General features: G+C 37.4%; 2 protein-coding genes across 3 annotated transcripts in view; one reads left to right on the forward strand and one right to left on the reverse strand.

Moving 5' to 3' along the window:
- Positions 1-12,307: 12,307 nt before the first annotated feature.
- Positions 12,308-15,560, reverse strand: RPA3 (replication protein A3). Its single transcript, XM_019665294.1, has 4 exons — positions 15,435-15,560; positions 14,120-14,194; positions 13,223-13,331; positions 12,308-12,666 (listed from the first exon to the last, which is right to left on the reverse strand). Exons 1-4 carry the CDS (start codon positions 15,531-15,533, stop codon positions 12,584-12,586), a joined length of 366 nt encoding a protein of 121 aa, XP_019520839.1. The 5' UTR covers positions 15,534-15,560; the 3' UTR covers positions 12,308-12,583.
- Positions 15,469-19,003, forward strand: part of UMAD1 (UBAP1-MVB12-associated (UMA) domain containing 1) — a 202,498-nt gene continuing 198,963 nt past the window's right edge. Inside the window, exon 1 of one of the 2 annotated variants that reach the window (XM_019665292.1) lies at positions 15,469-15,933. In XM_019665292.1, the coding sequence (XP_019520837.1) occupies positions 15,487-15,933 (447 nt within the window). In that variant the 5' untranslated portion in view covers positions 15,469-15,486. The remainder of the gene's footprint in view (positions 15,934-19,003) is intronic. The other variant, XM_019665293.1, reaches the window with a different exon arrangement.

A 19,003-nucleotide genomic window follows, 5' to 3' on the forward strand; every position in this document is an offset into this window, starting at 1 on the left:
CCTTTGCAGTGTGTAGCATCCAGGCAGCAACAACCAACTGGTCAACATTTGCCTGTTAGCCATTTTTAGCTAACCACGGATTTGGGAAGTGACTCATGAAATATTTAAAATTATGAATTGTTAGAACTGGAAGAAAGCTACAGGATCATTCCGGAAGGTACTCTGTGTAGTAAAGCTGGAATTAGATCTCAGGTCTCTTGATGGAAGTTGAGTGTTTTTCTGTTTCATTGACAGATAAACTGGACCACATGGATTTTTTGTTGTTAATACAATGTATGTTATATGAACATGCATTGATTTTTTTTTTTAAAAAAAGCTGGTGTGTTTATTATAAAAATAATCCAGGGTCATGGTAAAAAAAAAAATCAAAAGTTACTAAAAGTATGAAGTGGCAGTAAATGTCCCAGCCCTTTGCTTCATTATCCTCATGCTCTATGCTCCACCTCCCCCAATTCCAACTCTCACTTCCCAAGGGAAACTGCTTTCAAGTTTGTTTACACATAAGGAAACATTCTGTGCATAGACTGCATCCATCTGTGTCTCTCTGTCAGTCTTCGACTTTCTACCTTTGTATGAATAAGATCATATATAAATTCCCCTTCAAATTGCTTTGCTTTTCACCTAAAATATATCTTGTAGAGTTTTTATCATTAGCCCTCCTACACCTACTTTAAAAAAAAAAAACTGGTATGTGACTATATGAATATATCTTGCTAGTGATAGAAATTTAGGATATTTTCATTGTTTTCACACACAATGCTACAGTGAGCATCCTTGCATATCCATCTTGGGGTACTTGTGAGAAAGCCTATCTGTCAGGTAAGTTATAGAGGTGGAATTGTGGAGTCAGAAATTACAGTAGTCCTCTCCTCACCTGTGGTTTTGCTCCCTGCGGTTTCAGTTACCTACGGTCAGTCCTAATGGTTCAATGATCCAGGGTCACGTGAGGCAGGTGATCCTCCTAATGACGTACCATCAGAAGCTCAATAGTAGCCTAACGTTAAGTCACAATGCCTGCGTCATTCACCTCTTGCCATCTCATCATGTAGGCATTTATCTTCTCACATCATCACAAGAGGAAGAAGGGTGAGTACAGTACAGTAAATATCTTGACAGTGGGAGAGACCACATTCACATAACTTTTGTTACAGTGTATTGTTATAATTGTTCTATTATTAGTGATTGTTGATAACCTCTTACCGTACCTAATTTATACGTTGAACTTTTCATAGGTATGTATGCATAGGAAAAAACGTGTATATATAGTGTTCGGTACTATCCATATTTCAGCTATCCACTGGCGGTCTTGAAACACATTCCCCATGGATAAGGGGGGAACTAATGTGCGTGTATTTTACATTTTTATAGCCATTGCCAAATAGACCTCCAAAGGGTGAACCACCTATTTCCCTATAAACTATATGGGCCTCAACATCTTCAACACCAGGCATTATATAAATTCTATGATGGCCCTCAGGTAAGTGAAAATCTTTAAAATACCATATTTGAATTTCTGTTTATTCATTTCTGAGTGAGGTTAAACAGGTTTTGTTGGGCTAGCCACTTTTTGTATTTATTTACAGTGTTTTGCCTATTCATTTCCATGCTCAACCTCAGGTTTACCTTTGAGAAGACAAAAAAACAACAACAAAAAACCCAATGTTGGAAAGCCCTGAATTAAATATAATTCTCTCCTTATTCATCTTTTCTGCTAAAATTTCAAAATTACCTTTGATGCATTTCTCCATTGTCAGCATTTTAATGTTCTTTCTCTATATTGATCAGCACTCTATGTTCCCCACCCCAAAGCGAAAGCCAAAAACCCTCCGTTACCTTTCATTTTGTTTCAATTGAGAAGATTCTAGCATTGGTCACATTAAAGTAGCAGTATAAACTAAACCTTTGTCAAAGGATAAAAAGTATGTAACAATAGAGATCACATTTTGAAGCCAAATATAAGTGGTTTTGACTATGATCTAGTAGCTAGGCAGCCTTAGCCAAATTAGGTAATACTGCCCAGCTTTGATTTTTCTCACCTGGGAAAGGGGAGGGGTTTGATATGTTAAATAAAGGGCAAACATAGCTCATAAGAAACCTTCAAAATTGGTATCTATTGTCATTACTGTTAAGTAAGTTGGAGGATGTATTTCATATAATTTACTTAGTTCAAAATAAGAAACACAATATACGCAAAGTGTTTTCGAGTTGAAGTGTCTGTTTTTTTTAAGATAATCATTTCTCTTTCAAAGTTTAACCAGATCCTCCACACTTCACCTGGGTTCACAAGATATTGATTATTGATTGCAGTTAGGGTGAAGAGGACTAACAGTATTGCTAAAAGTCTCTGACAGTTCAGAGGTCATTGTTGTCATAATGTTACTCCTTAGCACATTGTACTCTTATCATCTTGTTGCCATCTGGTGTGGTCCTTAGAATTCATCTTGTATCTCAGCGGTTTCCACTATAGGTAAGTCGTGCATTCAGGGATAGCTGAATGAATGTCTGGTTCCCTGTTTTGAGGATACCGTCATATACTGACAGGCCAAAATGATTGAACTTGGCTGATATAGTTAGAACGAATCCGATTGAAAAACCCTGTTTACCTGATGGTTAACTATTCAGGAACAAGTCTCTATTGTGAAGACCTTTTCATTTAACTTTTGAATAGGAACTTTATTCATTTGGTTCACACGGTTCATTTCCCCCTTATCCACTATCTTTGAGTTTCCCCCACCCTACTCCTAGCCTCATGGAGTTAGCAGTACGTTGGATAGGCAGACAAGCGAGACGTTCTATAAAGTCCGATAATACATGCAAGGTCTTCTCATTATCGGTAATTCTTGGTGGGGTTTCAGGGTTCTGGGAGGAGGGCATTTCAGAATACTCTCCGGGAAGCTTTTGCCATGAAATTTTAATATTTATCAAAGGGAGGTTTTAAAAGATTGAGAAACGCTTAGTTAAGGGAATAAAATGCCATAGACAAAATAAAACAGTTCCTTGGCCTACTTCTTGGAATCCCTATTGCAATAATCACCCATGTGTGGCAACATCTTAAGAGTTACTTATATGAAAATGTGTCCTGAAGTAGTTCAAATTTGGTATGCTCTGGCCACTTCTTAGTAAAATGTGTGAGTTAAAACTAACAGTAACACTTTCATCTGTGTACTGACTCCAGCTAAATAGAAAGTACCCATTTTCAGGTTGTAATATATTGTATATCATTACAATTATATATGTAGTATATTTTGGATGAAAAAGGGGCCACGTAGTAAACCTAACAAGTTCAGGGGAGGCCAGTATGGCGGGCCCTACAAACTCAGAGAGGAAAATTAACCACACGGGATGGTGTGAACATAAAAATCCGAAACTGAAAGCGGATCATGGCAGGTGGTCACATCCTAGCCTGGGCATGTAGCTTCCTTAACAAAGCGTCCATCTTTACCTTAAGTGAGCCTGTCTATTATCTTTTTGCCTCTAAGATAACATACCTTTGGAATGTCAGAGTAATCCCTTTTCTAGACCCTTCAGGGCACAACCCACTGCAGTAGAACAGGAGACCATAGAACCCCTCATTGTTATCTGATTCTCCAAATACCATCTCTATGTGCTGTAAATGTTAATTATTGACTATCCTGTACCCACCAATGTAAAAGAAGTGTCTTTCCATTTTACTTTTTATCCATCCCCAGAGAGTTTCCTGCTTTGCTTTTTCCCACCCCCTTAATCTGTCACTAATGGATTTCATATATCTCTTCTTATGTTTCCTCCTTTAATTCTAATGTATAAAATAAGCTGCAAAACTGCCATTCTCTGGAGCATTTTCTTAATCCGTTGAGATTTTGCTTCCTAGCAATTGTTATAATTTTGGCTCAAATGAACTCATTAAAATTCTCTATAGGGTTTGCATGCTTTTTACATGGACAATATGTTATACATTGTATATAATATTCCATAAAGGTACAACGCTTGTTATACAATATTGTGCAATGTGTATTATAATATGTTATAATATATCCAAGGCCTATATAAATAAAACTCATTTTTGCATGCCGGAATTTTTATGAATATTATGGAAATGAATGAATTCATTTTTTAGTAACAATTTTTATAGCCCATAAACACTTAAATATTTATATCTAAAGTTTCTCATCAGTGCTTTATAAGTTTTTCCCTAAACAAAGCAATCTGTCTTTTTATTTCTCATGAAATTGTTCTATTTTAGTATACATCCCCTTTTCATTTTAAAGTCTGTAATCGTCATTGTATAACCTGCAGGCTGTGTGAGTGAGGCAATCTACTCAACATCCTCCCCCACCAGCTCACCCCCCCTGCATCCCTCCCCCCGCCCCCGCTGGAAGGCAGAATATTTTCCTGTGCCACCATGTCATTTGCTTTGCAGCAATTATTGCTATTTGTAACCAGATCTTGTGATCACAAGACACATGTAGCTGAATTTAGAATCTGTTGAGAACACAGGAGGCATATGAGTTTCTAAATGTCACTGACTTAATGATTTTAACTCATAAAAATGTTTAAAGTTCAAATACATCAATCCAAATCATTCATTTCTGAAATGTACTTTAGATAAATCCTTTAGTGTTCTGTTGTTGCAAATGGCTGTCTTTATGCGTCATATTTCCCCAAATCCCTGTAGTTTCCTAACCTCGTTTCCAATGAGATAATTTATCAAATGACTTATCTCTAGATCCCATTTTTTAAATTATAGAAGCCAAATGTCATGTCTTCCAGATTGCTTAGGGAGTCGTACCTGGAGGCCTTTGGTGCCTTGTAATCCTTTCCAGTTTTGATTAAGGAATCATACATGTAATGTAACTGGTGTCTTTTACCAATTATTGTAGGTGAAATTTACAAATGTTTCTTTGGCCTTTTTGGGGGATGGGGGAAGGGCTATTTTTCCTTTAAGTAGTGACAGAACAAACCTTGAATCACAGATTAAACAGGGAAGCATTACTTTTGTGTATGTTCTCTTAGGTATGGTTTTTGAATTCTTATGTACTGATAATGTATTTTCCCTGTATTGCTTAAAATATGTTCTTAAATGTATACCTTGAATAGGTTTAGGTTGTAAATTAGAAGATAAAGAAAGAAAAGCAACATAGAACATATTTATTAATCTTGAAATGTTATTTGAAAGTTTTCCATAAGAAGGAATAAAGCAGGATATTAGGGCCAGTTTTAGCCCATGAATGTTCACATGACAAACAACAGTCATCAATTGACTGTCCCATTCTACTTCCTGGTAACTCAAGTTTACATTTGGAAAAAGCACATTGTATGAATTTATGATGAGAAAACAGAGAAAGGATAGAAGCCTTTGTAGCTGTCTTAATTTTTTTTTGAGGGGGGGAGACAAGTGGGGTAGAAATATCATATCTCATCCTGAGTTGTTTTTATGACTTAATCATACTGCTGAGAGTAAAGGAAATTGTCAAGTGGGTCAATTCCTCTAGGTCAACAGGTTCTGAAAGAAAAAAGTCTACAAATGGCCCTGGTTTGGAGGCAATGATTTCTAATCCCCAGCTCTTCCCTTGGTCACAGTGTGTTCATCTGGAAAGCATTTAGTTATTTTTGAGGAGATTCCAAAATGACGCAGCCCCTGGTCCACTGTCTGCATCTCATAAAAGGTCAAATACATGGCTAACTAAGGCATAACATTTCTGAGCCATATGGAAGAAATAATTGACTCAATGGTATCCTGATCACTTAAAAGAATAGATGCATCTCTTAAAAAGAAATAAATGGGTTTTCTCATTAAGCCCAATGTCTTCATAATACTTAAAGCTTCTCAAAAGCTAAAGAACAATTTAATGTTTAAGTGAAATGTGACATTATTTCTGATTTTCTGTAGGGTTGTGCTAAATTTATTTGATGCAATGGATTTGAATGAATGAAAATTAATGTTAAGGTGTAAATGTTTAATATTTATTTCCTAAATGAATATCTAAGGTAAAATAATATTAAATTATCTAGCTTTTTAATTAGTAATTATTTAGTAGAATTTCTCCTTGCTCATTATCTTTCAAGATTAAGGGTGACATGATAGATACCATGGTCTTTCAATGAAGCCATTCATTTAAACATATTATTATTATTAAATAAACTTTATTACCTTAACATGACATTTTACAGTGAGAGATTAACTGCCAAAATAATTGGCTTACTTTCCTGGGTAATATTCCAAACTCCTGTGAAAAATAGTCTTTTAAAAAGGGGGACTAATTAAATCACAGTGTCATCTATAGCATGACTCAAAAGTATTACACTGCTCATATATTTTTCTTTCTTCCAACTTATGACACTCACTGTTTTTTAAGTGTTTCAAAGTTTTCTTCATTTTTCATCATAAATACTGCATTATATAGAATCCACAGAGATTGTACTTTACCTGCCTACCTATAGAAATAATCATGTTGAAAAATATCTTTTCATATGTGAAAGCCACTATATTTCAGTCCAAATCTTTAAAAAATATGAGGAAATATTACAGAACAGTGTCCTGCTTCTGACAGTCTATAAAATGTAAAGAAGAAACAATGGCATGCTAATGACAAATTTAATCCTTGCAGTCAAGATGAATATATTACACTATAATTTGTTCATAGCCTACACCTCTGGTCTTAATTAGCCATCTCAAAACCCATGCTGTAGGTCAAATGGGGTCATAGAGAACATAAGTGGCTTACCTCAAACCAACATCACAATTAGAAAGTAACTTAAAACATATGCTTTATTAGTATTCTAGATTTAGCATCAGCTTTTTAGGAAAAATCACCTGTGATACCAGGATTATTAATTTTCTTTCAGCAACAGATCAGAATCAAATTCCATGTGACTTAAGTAAGTGAGGGTACCAAATTGGAGTTTCACTAAGTAGAACCTAGAGAATTTGGGTGTTCTTAATCATGGTAGATTTCTTTGAAACTTTAGAACAATTAAATAGTAAGTCTGAGTTGAGACATCTTTAGAGATAATTCTAAACTGTCATAGGTTGAGATTTCAGAGGGCAGGGACTTTGTTTATATGTATGAACATATAAATGTTTATTTATATGTTTAAATATAAATTATTGGCTCAGGACTTGACACAAAATATTTGTTGAGTGACTTCATGCAAATCAAATTAATAACGTTAAAGACCTCAAAATTCAATAAATTTAGTAATACTACTAATTTATTATTTAAAGCATTTAACTCACCCTGTGAAAAGTTGCTTTCAGAGTGATTTTGTTAGATGAAAACAAAAACAATCATTTGAAGAACATCTGTAAAATTACTACTGAAGACAACCATTTGGTAGTTCATCCTTCACATTAGATTCTGTGCGATACTACTTTTAGAATTTAATATTAGGGAAAGTTTGAGTGTCCTAATGAATTTAAAGCTATTACAATTCTATAGCCTATTCTTTTTCTTAGCTTCCCAGGGACATGTGGAGCTACATTTAATGACTAGTTATATTTCCTGTTGAGTGTTTTTGTAGTTGTCATCTCCTTTTTTCCACACATTTCCCTTTTCAATTCTGTAGCCTAATCCTTTTTAGAAGTAAGTGTGATATATGTTAGGAATGTCTGCTGTATCCTCAGTCCTTAGCTTCAATTTGTCTTTGAGCTGTCAACATTATTGACTACTTTTTGAAATTCTCCTTCCTTATATTTCATGACATTCTTTCAGTAAATAAATAGTGAATGCTTACCAAGTGTCAGGCGTCGTTGGGGTTCTGGCTCAGTCACTCTCTTACTGCTGTTCTCTAAGTGCACAGCTCCCCAGGTTTTCTCATTGGTTCTGTGCTTTTCTCACTCTGTGTTGTCCCTTGATTTAGGAAAACAATCCCTTACTTGAAGCTCTTGGGGCCAGGTGTGCTTCAGATTTCAGAATTTTTTGATTTTAGAACAGTCAGATCTATCATACGTTCTAATGCCTTCCCCAGAGGGGGATCATGCTCTAATCAAATATATTACTGTTTCTGCAGTGAAGCATATGAGTATTGACAGTAAATGGGATTAAGATTGTAGGTAGCTTCATTACAATTCTTAACAGGTTTTGTTGCCAAATGAGTTTAGAAATTGCAGATAAGGGATTGGTACATCTCCTAAACTCTAAATATTTTAGGCAGGTTGTCTCTCAAATCTCCATCCGGTCCTACATTTTCAATACTTTCTGGACATCTTCACTAAAGGGCCTATCAACTATGTACTTAAATTTGTATTGAAGTGAATTTATTGCCTCCTCACATTTTGACTTCATCCTTGGTTCTTATTCTGTTTAGCTCCTGGCAACATCACTGTGTGTCCTGTGGAATCCAATATGATACATTCTGAAATCCTTGCCTCCTGTCCTTTGCCACTGCACCTGTTATGGTTCAGGCCTTCACCTCTCCGCTCAGCCTTATGGCTTCTCAAACCAGGCTGGATGGACTAATTTACTCATACAGTGTTAGCCATGGGGAAATCCCAATACGACAGATTTTTAAACTACAGGCTCTTCATCTATAAGCACCTCTCTTTAATAGGGAAGACTAATTAGAGGACTGGTTAAACAGATCAGGGAACATTTGGCACAATGGACATTCTGCAACCATTAAAAAAGGATGAGATAGTATATTGAGGTCCTATAGACAGTTTATGTAGAGAAAGTTCTGGAAAGCAATCCTGCAATCCATAGCACTGTCTCTGGGGAGACACCAGGAACTTGACTTTCTGACTTTTGTAGTGTTTACATTAAAAAAAAAAAATTATGAAAAAAAAAGGTTATCAGCAAGTTAAGTGTGATGACAGGTATAAAGAAAGGAATGTAACATAAGGTAAGTAACTGCTTACCTAAGTTAGGGAAAGCTTAGAGAATGTTTTCCTTGAGGCACAGAAACAGACATTTCAATCAGAGCAAACACCAAATTCAGTGGCACCCAGATCTTAAAGGGGCCAATGTGTTCTGATAGGTAGCTTGGTGCTGGAGGGCAGCTTCAAGGGGAGAGAGAATTTGGGACTGAGGTGGATGTGGTCAGATTGGGCAAGTCTTCAACTGCTTATTAGAAATATGGACCTGATCTAGTCAGTGGGGAGTCTTTGAGGGTTGTTAATTTCTTTTAAATATATTTTGGAGTAATTTTAGATTACTCCAAATGGAAAAATTATGAAAATAATAGAGTTCTTATATAACCCCTCTGTTTGTCTCCCTTTATCTTATCTTACATTACTGTGGTACATTTGTCAACACTAAGAAACCAATACTAGTTTCAACTAAACTCCGGACTTTATTCTGATTTCACCAGTTTTTCCATCAATGTCCTTATTCTGTCAGGTCTCCTTAGTCTTTTCTGTGAGTTTGTTTTTCATGACCTTGACAGTCCTAAGAGGTAGTGATCAGTTTGTACAATGTCCAGGAATTTGAGTGTCTGATGTTTTGTCATGAGTAGACTGGTGTTAAGGGTTTTGGATAAGAAAATACCACAGAGATAAAGTGCTTTCTTATCACAGCACATGGTATCCACATGTTGTCATTGGCGATGTTAACCTTGATCCCTTCCTTAAGGTAACATTGACATTTCTCCCCTGTAAACTTCCCAGGAGGTTTTCCCCTTCCCACACTTCTCTGGTTTTTAAACTTTACAGTATGATTACAACTGATGTTCTTTGCAGCTCTGATGGCTGGGTGACAGGCAGAAGCTGGAAGCAGGTAGGCCAGTGACATAGTTAGGGCTGTGGCAGATGACAACTGCCTGAACTTATAGTGACAATGGCAGTGAAAAGGATTGATGATATTGAGCTTTCTGGGCAGTGAGGATGGCTTACGGTCGTTTTAAAAGATACAGGGCAAATCAAGACCGTGATACCACTTCATGCCCATTATGATGGCTATAATTAAAAGTCAGATAGTAACAAGTGTGGGTGAGGATGTGGAGAAATTAGAATCCTCAAATACTGCTGCTGGAAATGTAAAATGGTACAAACACTATGGAAAACAGTTTGGCAGTTCCTCAAAAAGTTAAGCATATTTACCATTTGATGCAGCAGTTCTACTTCTAGGTATATATCCAAAGGAAATAAAAACATGCACACGCAAAAACTTATATATGAATGTTCATAACATTATTCATTATAGCCAAATGATGGAAACCACTCAAATATCCACCGACTAATGGGTTAAAGATGTGGCATTATCCATACAATGGAATATTATTTGCGATTAAAAGGGAAGCAGCCCTGATATATGCTACAACATTGATGAACTTTGAAAACATTATGCTAAGTGAAAGAAGTCAGTCACAAAAGACTACATTGTGATTCTCTTTATATGAAATCTCCAGAATAGGCAAATCTATAGACAGAAAGTAGATCTGTGGTTTCTAAGAGCTGGGGTGGTGGTGAGATTGGGCCATGATAGGTAAATGGTATGGGGTTCCTTCTGGGGCAGAAGTACTAAAATTGGTTGTGGTGATGGTTGTACAACTCTGTGAATATACCAAAAGCCACTGAATTGTACACTTAAAATAGGTGAATTGTATGTGTGAATTATATCTTAATAAAATTACCCCAAAATCAGGGAACACATTTCAAGGAGGCTACACTCATTCAAATTACACTCGTTTAAGCTGAAGTGCTGGTGGTCCATCTAAGTCTAGACGGTGCAGATCCAGGTAGAACAGCTCAGAAGTGAGGTTGGGGCTAGAGATATGGTACATAAATAAGTATAAAGGATTCATTTGATGGAAAGTGAGATACCATGTTCATTTAATCCAATTTACTGAACACATTAGCTCAAGCAACGGTTTCAAGCCAGGGCACCTTTAACATTTAATAGCACTGAGTTTTCAGAGATTAACACAATTGAGGACTAACCTCATCTCTGGCATTCAGACAACATTGTGTTATTGAGACTGATTGATGTCCCTCAATTTCAACTAAAATTCTCCTTACTTCCTTTAATGCTTTCCCAGAAGTGGCATATCTCTTAAGTAATTTGTAGAATATTTTGGGATAAAAGTTGAAATTGATGTCAATTTAAAATATGCATTTTTGGTATAATTTATAATTTAAATAGATTTAGCTTATTTCCTTAGTGAAGAGAAAGGTTCAAGCCATAAAACATGACTGGCCATGTAGTCATCAGTTATTCTGTATTACTCTCTATCCTACACTTGCCACACCCTCACCTGTCTACCCCCCAGTTACTTGGTGGTACGAAATACAAGTAAACAGGAATTTCATACTAAAGATAATGACAGTTGAAAGGAAGAAAAAAATCATGATTCCACCAACTGTTTTAATGAGATCTGGTACCCTTATTTTGCACTAGTAAATGCTCCGTTTTAAATCCTAAGAGGTACTGTGGTGGTGAATTTTATGTGTTAACTGAGCTAAGGGACACCCAGGTAACTAGTAAAACATTATTTCTGGGTGTCTATGAGGGTATTTCTGGAAGAGATTAGCATCTGAATCAGTAGGCTAAGTAAAGAAGATGGCCCTTACCAAAGTAGGTGGGCATCATCCAATCCTTTGAGAGCCCAAAGAGAACAGAAAGGCAGAGGAAGTGCAAACTTGCTCTTTTGAGCTGGGATGTCCATCTTCTCCTGCTGTTAGACATTGGAGCTTCTGGTTCTTGGGCCTATGGATACTGGGACTTACACCAGTGGGCTCCAGTACTCAGGTCTTCAACCTTGGACTGCGAGTTACACCATCAACTCCAATTCTCAGGCCTTCGGACTCAAACTACATTACTCCACCGGCTTTCCTAGTTCTCCAGCTTGCAGGTGCTGCATCATGGGACTTCTCGGGCTCCATAACTACGTAAGCCATTCCTGTAACAAATCTCTATCTAATCCTCCCTCCCTCCCATCCATCTTCTATGGGTTCTGATTCTCTGGAGAAATCTAATATAGGTACTCATAAATTATAGAAGATGTAGGATTCTGTTTGCTCTTTCAATAAATCAAAATCATTTTTTTTCATAGTCTGTGAAGAAATAACCTGGTGTAGTTCATAAGGTAGCAAGAAAATTCTTTTTTTATTATTATTATTTTTTTTAGCTAAGCCATACTGCCACCGGTTGGCAGCTCCACGACAGTTCAGCTCGGGTCAGGAATCGAACCAGCAACCCTGTTGCTCAGAGCTCGCACTGTTGAGTGAGCTCTTAACCAACTGAGCCACTCGGCCGGCCTCAAGAAAATTCTTAACACAGTTGGCCCAGGGTTTCATTTGGTAGGTCTAAGTTCTGACCTTATAGCTATGAAATTTCAAGTTTGTGCTTAAATACCTGACTAAAAGAAAAAGAATGAAATGACCAATAGTATGTAGCATTTAAACTTTTATTAGTAAAACAGAAAACTAAGACAACAGCTTTGTTCTTTCATTTATCTGACCATATGCCAGAGAAGTGATGCTATATGGACATATAGATGAGAACTGTCACTATACCAGTTCCATCAAAAACGGCATATTAGAATATCTAATAAAGTTAGGCAAATGAAATTAAAAAGGGAAAAAATTAAATATTAAAAAATAACAGAATCGCTCCCTCAAATACCAGGGGCCTTAATACTCTTCAATGTAGCTTATTTGCAATCAAGATCAATCATGTTGCACAACTCCCCAAGGAAAAAGCTGGGGGAACTCATGGATAATTTTCACAGCATCATTGTAAAGTCCAAGATCTGAAAGAAACATTTTAGCAGAGATTTAATCTACACTGGAAAGTTGTAACATCAATTATCTGAAAGATTTCTACCTCTTTCTCTTTCCTCTCCCTTTTAGTGGTCAACTTATTTTCAAAATATATCTTCTAAAACTCAGATATGGATCATCGTATTTATTTAATTGTGGCTCCAACAAATATAAAGACATGGAGGCATAGGAGACTATCCATTGTACAGGCAGTTCTTGCCTGGTGGTGTTTTAGGTGTTATGCATTGTTTGAGGCCTTTCATCCATATAGTAAAACAAAACATAAAAAGATTAACACTTTTTATTTGCCCTATTTTAAAATTTTCTCTTTCTACAAATATTAATATCTGCTGAGTTTCCTACATACAAGTATACACACATATACTACTTAGAAGCAGGCCAAAATGTCATCCCGTTTTCCTTTAGGATCAGAAAATTCTATAGACATTGAAAATGTAGCAAGACTGAGAGTCAAGACCAAAACATATCAAGTTAAGAATAAAATTGTTTTCCTCCTAATACATCAAACTAGAATGCTTTACTTACCAAAAGGATGGACATCTTCTTTAAACTGGACATAAGATGCACACATAATGGTTGCCTTGGCTGTTACTCTTCCAACTACTTCCACGATTCCAGAGATTTCTTCATCAAGCTAAAACAAAGACTATAATGTCAACTTCATGTTCACATTTTCAGTTGATAATTGGAAAATTGTTATACAGCCTACTAATCTTTCATTTCATATAACAATAAAGTATTGCCAATGCAAAAATTCAATTATAACTTTAAAAAAATGTTTGTGTACTTACTGTCAGCATGTAACAAGGCCTGTATCTGTAACTGTGGCTTTAGGTCCCAAGATACAGTTAAAGTTTAAGATGAAGGTAAAATCACTTGAAGATACTGAGAATGTCCAGCATTTCTATGAGGAGTAATTTGTTTAAAACAGACCCACTGAAAGGAACCTTCTATTATCTGTAACTTGCACCGTGTGTTCTGTATATATTAACCAAACAGCATAAGGATTTGTCTTAAAAGGCCAAGAAAATGTAAACATAAAATGTAAAACAAATTAACTGACAATTGAAAACATCGATATATGTAAATATAGAAAACAATTAAAAAATGTAAAACTCTTGGAAGGAAAGCGATCTAAATGGGAGGTTTTTCTTACATGATTTTATGTTCTTTCTAAGAAATACGAATTGTCATCCAGTATCCAAGGGATGTAACAAAAAATCAGAGCCTAAAGAATCATTGGTTATACACATAAAGGGAAATACAATGTTAAAAAGACCACAAAACTTAATTTTAGAGCCAGGGTAGTTTTATAAGCTGGTCCTTTACACATCCACTCAAAGAATCCAGAAATATAAGCAACAAACCAAAACAAGATATAGAATTAACTACAATACACTTGAATTAATACTTAAAACATACGGGTTCCGGCAACTCAATGGTTCCACTTTTGCCTTCTCCATCTGAAAGAATAAACATTTTTCCACTGGGATGAATCTGAAAAAGAAACAATTTAAAAATATCACATAAACAAAACCTTTAAAATCTCATTAAAAATATTAAAAGTTTGACAAAAGATGGGCAGACTGACCAAACTTACTTAGTAGATGCACACAAAGAAATTGTCTTTTAACAGTTTATTTGGTTCAAATTACAATCTTATCAAAAGACGCCCAATTCAGTTTCAATTTCAGAAAACAACAGTACTTCTGTACAAATATATTTTTAATTGCTAAATCTGCAACACTATGCTAAGAACAAAGGGGTCCATACTATCTAAAAGTGAGCTCTACTGGCACCCATGATTGGTTGGGTTGTCGGAAAAGTCATGACATATTTTTTCTGTTTTTCGTTGCAAAAATGCGTCATGACTTTTCCGACAACCCAATAAATAATACATATCCCACCGAGGGTATGTTTTACCAGTAAAAATTAGGCATGATGAAGAGATAACTGATGCAAGATCTGGGTTCTACTCCTGTGAGGCAGCTGCCAAGAGTGCAGTCAAATCCGGTTTGAATGCCAGCTTTGTAACTTGCTGTGTGGCCTTGAGCATTTTAACCCTATGCCACTCCTACCCAGTTTCCCTACCCGTTACGTCGGAATAAAACATCTATTTCACGAAGAGGATGTGTGGCTGAAACGGACAACAAAATAAGCCTTTATGTAACACTAGTTTGTCTTTCAGCTTTATCAGTTCACTGATTCCGAGGCTTTGGGGCCTATTTCTCACTAGCTGAATGAAGGGGCTGCACACTGAAGCAAGATAACTGACCGCTATGGGATCTGGAAGGGACAATTAAATGTTTTATGGAGAAATGACTTCAACGAGAAAACGAGATTTGCGAAGAACTGCAGAAGAGAAGCAGCAAATGAGACTAGCTGGCAAGTGTGACTAACCTATAATATCAGAAAGTAGATGTGGCAGTCAGGTCTACAATTTCTTGTTATGTAAACACAAACAGAACGAGGGTGTGTGGGAGGGACTAGAATTCGGAACGTAGAGCATTCGAAAACATTATTTCGCGCCATGAAAGAGGAGCCAAAATGGGGCTGCAATAGCTAAAGTGTGTAAAAAGACCCCTAGTGCAAAATAAAGCTATCCGGGAGCACAGCGAAGCTTTCGGTCCTCCTTCAACCCTCTGTTACCCACCCTGAGGCCTCAACCCCCTCAACCCAGGCGGTCACGGGGTCCCTCCACCCGGACCGGGAAGAACCGGGCGGCAAGCGCGCGCACCTTTTCCAGTCTCCCCACGAAGCAGACGGGCCGGTCGATGAACTGAGATAGCATGCTGGCGTTAATACGGGTCTTCGGCAACTCCACCACCTCCACCATGATTGCGGAGCCGCCTGAGACCGCGGACAACAAGCAAAAACTGAAAATGAGCGCCCCGCGGGCGTCTATGGGACGGATTTCCCCAGCACCAATTGGCGGAGACCACCACTCTCGCTCCACCAATCAAGTGCGCGGAAATTTTGATGACACGCGCGCAGTCCGTGAAAGCAATGGCGAAAGGAGGGATGCGTCCGGAAGTGGAGATTTCCTACTTAGTGACGCGCGGCGTCCCGGAAGTTGCCTCGGTCCCCCGCTGTGTGCCCAGCGGAGGCGGGGCTTGAATGGGGCGGGGCCTGAGGCTTCCTCCCTTGATCTCGGGCCTCCCCGCGGCGATTTGACCCCGGAAGCTGGGTGCCGGATCCAGTGCAGATGCGGCGGGGGACTGCGGCCAGACCCTCAGGTACCTCTTCTCGCGGGAGGCGCCGCAGCCTTACTCTTTCCCCTTCTTTCCACCAGCGGATGCTGAAGAGAGAGGCGGGAGTCGGTGCCTGTGCCGCCCTAGCATTCTCGGTGCCGTGGACCAGCTGTTCACATTTTTCTGCCGCCCCTTCTTCCAGGTTCTGCGTGGGAAGCGCGTGATTCTTGCTGAATGAAATCTAGGGATTGGGTTTTTTTTCTAATTTTTTTGACACCCGTCCTGGAGACAGAAAGTGGGGTCGCCAGTGATCTTCACTGCCTTTGTCAGGTTCCTAAGGCTCCGTGGCAGAGGGTTGGTGATTGACCGCCCGAGCTGCGTCACTTTCTCTTGTCAGTTTCCCCACCTCTAGTGAGAGGAGTTAACCAGGTTAATTCTACGACCCTTTCTTACCCTGACGATCTGGCCACACACTGCGGAGGTGCGGGTTTTCTCACCACCTCTGTGTTGGCAACCAATTGAGGCGTTTGGGAGTGGGTGAGAAGTACCACCCAGAGCTAGGGGAGGAGACGGATTTAAGTAGATGTTAGATCCTGAGCAGGTGGGCTTCTCCCTGAGACAGTTTCCCCAGCCGCAAAATTAGGAGGTTAGATAACTTAATGTTTAGCAAGGTCCCAACTGATTATCTTTTGTGCATATGATTTACGGACTCTTTTTAACTCCCCAGCGATCTTTCTTTCCCCCATTGCTCACCGCACCCCAGGACTCCGGAAAGGAAATCTGGAAGTATGGAAGATAACCTGTTTCAAGGAAATTTGGGGAGATTCTCAAATCTGTTACTGGCTCATATGGCTGTTAATTTTCGGGGTTTTAATCTCCCAGAATGAGTCCTCATAAAAGTAACCGCCAGCGGTGCTGGGGAAATTGGAAAACACTTTTTATTGGGATATAATTATATTGAAATGAATTTGCCTAAAGCCATCTAGTTGTTGCTGTTCTCATTCAAGTATCCTTGCTTTAAGCAAATACGATCCTTTTGAGACTTCACGTGGCAACTAAGGTGGAAGTCTGATGTATCATAATTAAATGATAGCTTCCCTCAGTGTTTACCTAGCACTTAATATATTTGTCTTAATGTTGCTCTCACTGAAATAGATTTAAAGGATTTCATTAACAGATGCAGGGTGCATATCAATTGATGTGTAAAAAAGTGGTGGTTATATTGGTTCAGGTCAGTAAAGACCATGTTGTATTTCTGTGCAAAGCTTTAACGTCTTGCACTTGAGTGTTGCTTTGGAAAACAAATTGATGTGCATTATATAGGGTAGTGTATGCATGAATATCTTCAGTAGCAATTTTTTAAAAAGCAGCCCGTAAAGTAACAGATGCTACTATCATTGTTTTATTGCAGTTAAAAGACCACTTTTATGTATCCACGGCATTTTTTGTTTTTAAACAGGAGGATGAGCAAGAAGATAATTTAAAACAGCTTTTTGGATATCTTCTGAGTCACCTAAAATATATTATGTAATATATAACGCACAGAGAGAAGTATGTGTAACTGATATGTACACAGTACTTTCCAGAGAGATTAAGTGAACTCATGTGGGCCTCTCATTCAGTTTAAGAAATGGAACTTTACCTGTTAGCACAATAGATTGCACTTCCTCAAGACCTTCTGTCTACCAGCCAGAAATAAACATTATCTTGAAATTTGTATTAAGTACCCTAAGTTTTTCTAGTTTTATTACACATGTGGGCATTGCTAAATGGTACGTTGTTTAATTAGTTTTGACCTTTGTATAAATGGAACCATACCATATACAGAGAGGATGCCAAAAAAATGTATATACATTTTAAGAAAGGAAAAAACTGTATTAATTGTAATACTCAATATATACTGATAACAAAAGATGAATATAAGTCACGTTTGACTTCTGCATTTACAAGAGGTGCTCAAAGTGGTTACCATCAGCATCTAGACACTTCTGATTACGGCAAAGTACTGCTTGAGCATAGATAACATCTCTTAAAATGTGTATTCATTTTTTTGGCATCCCGGTATATGCTCTGACTTGTTTATTTTGCTTGTTTTTGAGATTAATCCATATTGATGCATGTAGGTAGTGTTCATTCTTTTCACTCTGTTATTTCACTGTTATTGACTGACATTTTGATTCTTTGCAGTTTTCTATTGTATACAGGGCTTCTGTGAATATTTTTGTCCCTATTTGTTGGTGCATGTGTGCAAAGATTTATCAGTAGAATTGCTGGAACATCGGGTGCACATCTTCAGCTTTCCTAGTAAAACCAAATTTTTCCTCAAGTAATGTACCAATTTAGTTTCTTATCAGGAATGTGGGAGAGTTCTACATTTTTGTCAATGCTTAAATGTTTCCCCCAAATCTGATGGATGTGAGATGATTTCTTGTTGTGGTTTAATTTGCTTTCTCTGATTACTAATAAAGTTAAACAACTTTTAAAATATTTATTGGCTATTTGTGTTTACCATTTTTTGTTTTTTGCCGATTTTTTTTTCTTACTGATTTTTGAGAGCATTTTGTATTAGTATGGTTAGTAATGCTGCATTTCTTAGTTTTTGGCCTATCTTTCTATTTTTCCTTTTCATTGTCCTTTCTTTCCTTTTTTTCTTTCTTTCATTGGAAAGAGCTCCTACTTTTATTATAATTAAAATGTTTGTCCCTTAAGCTTAATATAGTTGAAAACTCAATTAAAAAAATTTAAGAATCATTTCTTAAAATAAGCTCTTAAAGATACTCTATATTTTAAAATGCTTTGGTTTGAATAGTTTTGTTTTTCATATTTAAAAAATGGTCCATCATTCAGAATTGAGTTTTTATGTATGTTGTCAGATAGGTATCCAATTCTTAGCTTTGTTTTCATTTCAATTGTCCCAGCATCATTTACTGACTAAATCATCATTTGCCACTGACCCTAAGTTTATGTATGTGTGTGACCCTGTTCCTGAGCGCTTAGTTCTGTTCCATTTGTTTATTTCTCTGTCCCTGCACAATTGCCACTGTCTTTAATACTGTGGCTTTATGGAAACTTGGTGTTTGGGGGGTAAGTCCTTACACCTTGCTGTCTTCTTCAG

This window comes from Hipposideros armiger, unplaced genomic scaffold (genome assembly GCF_001890085.2).
Source record: "Hipposideros armiger isolate ML-2016 unplaced genomic scaffold, ASM189008v1 scaffold_438, whole genome shotgun sequence".
In the NCBI taxonomy this organism is placed as follows: Eukaryota; Metazoa; Chordata; class Mammalia; order Chiroptera; family Hipposideridae; genus Hipposideros; species Hipposideros armiger.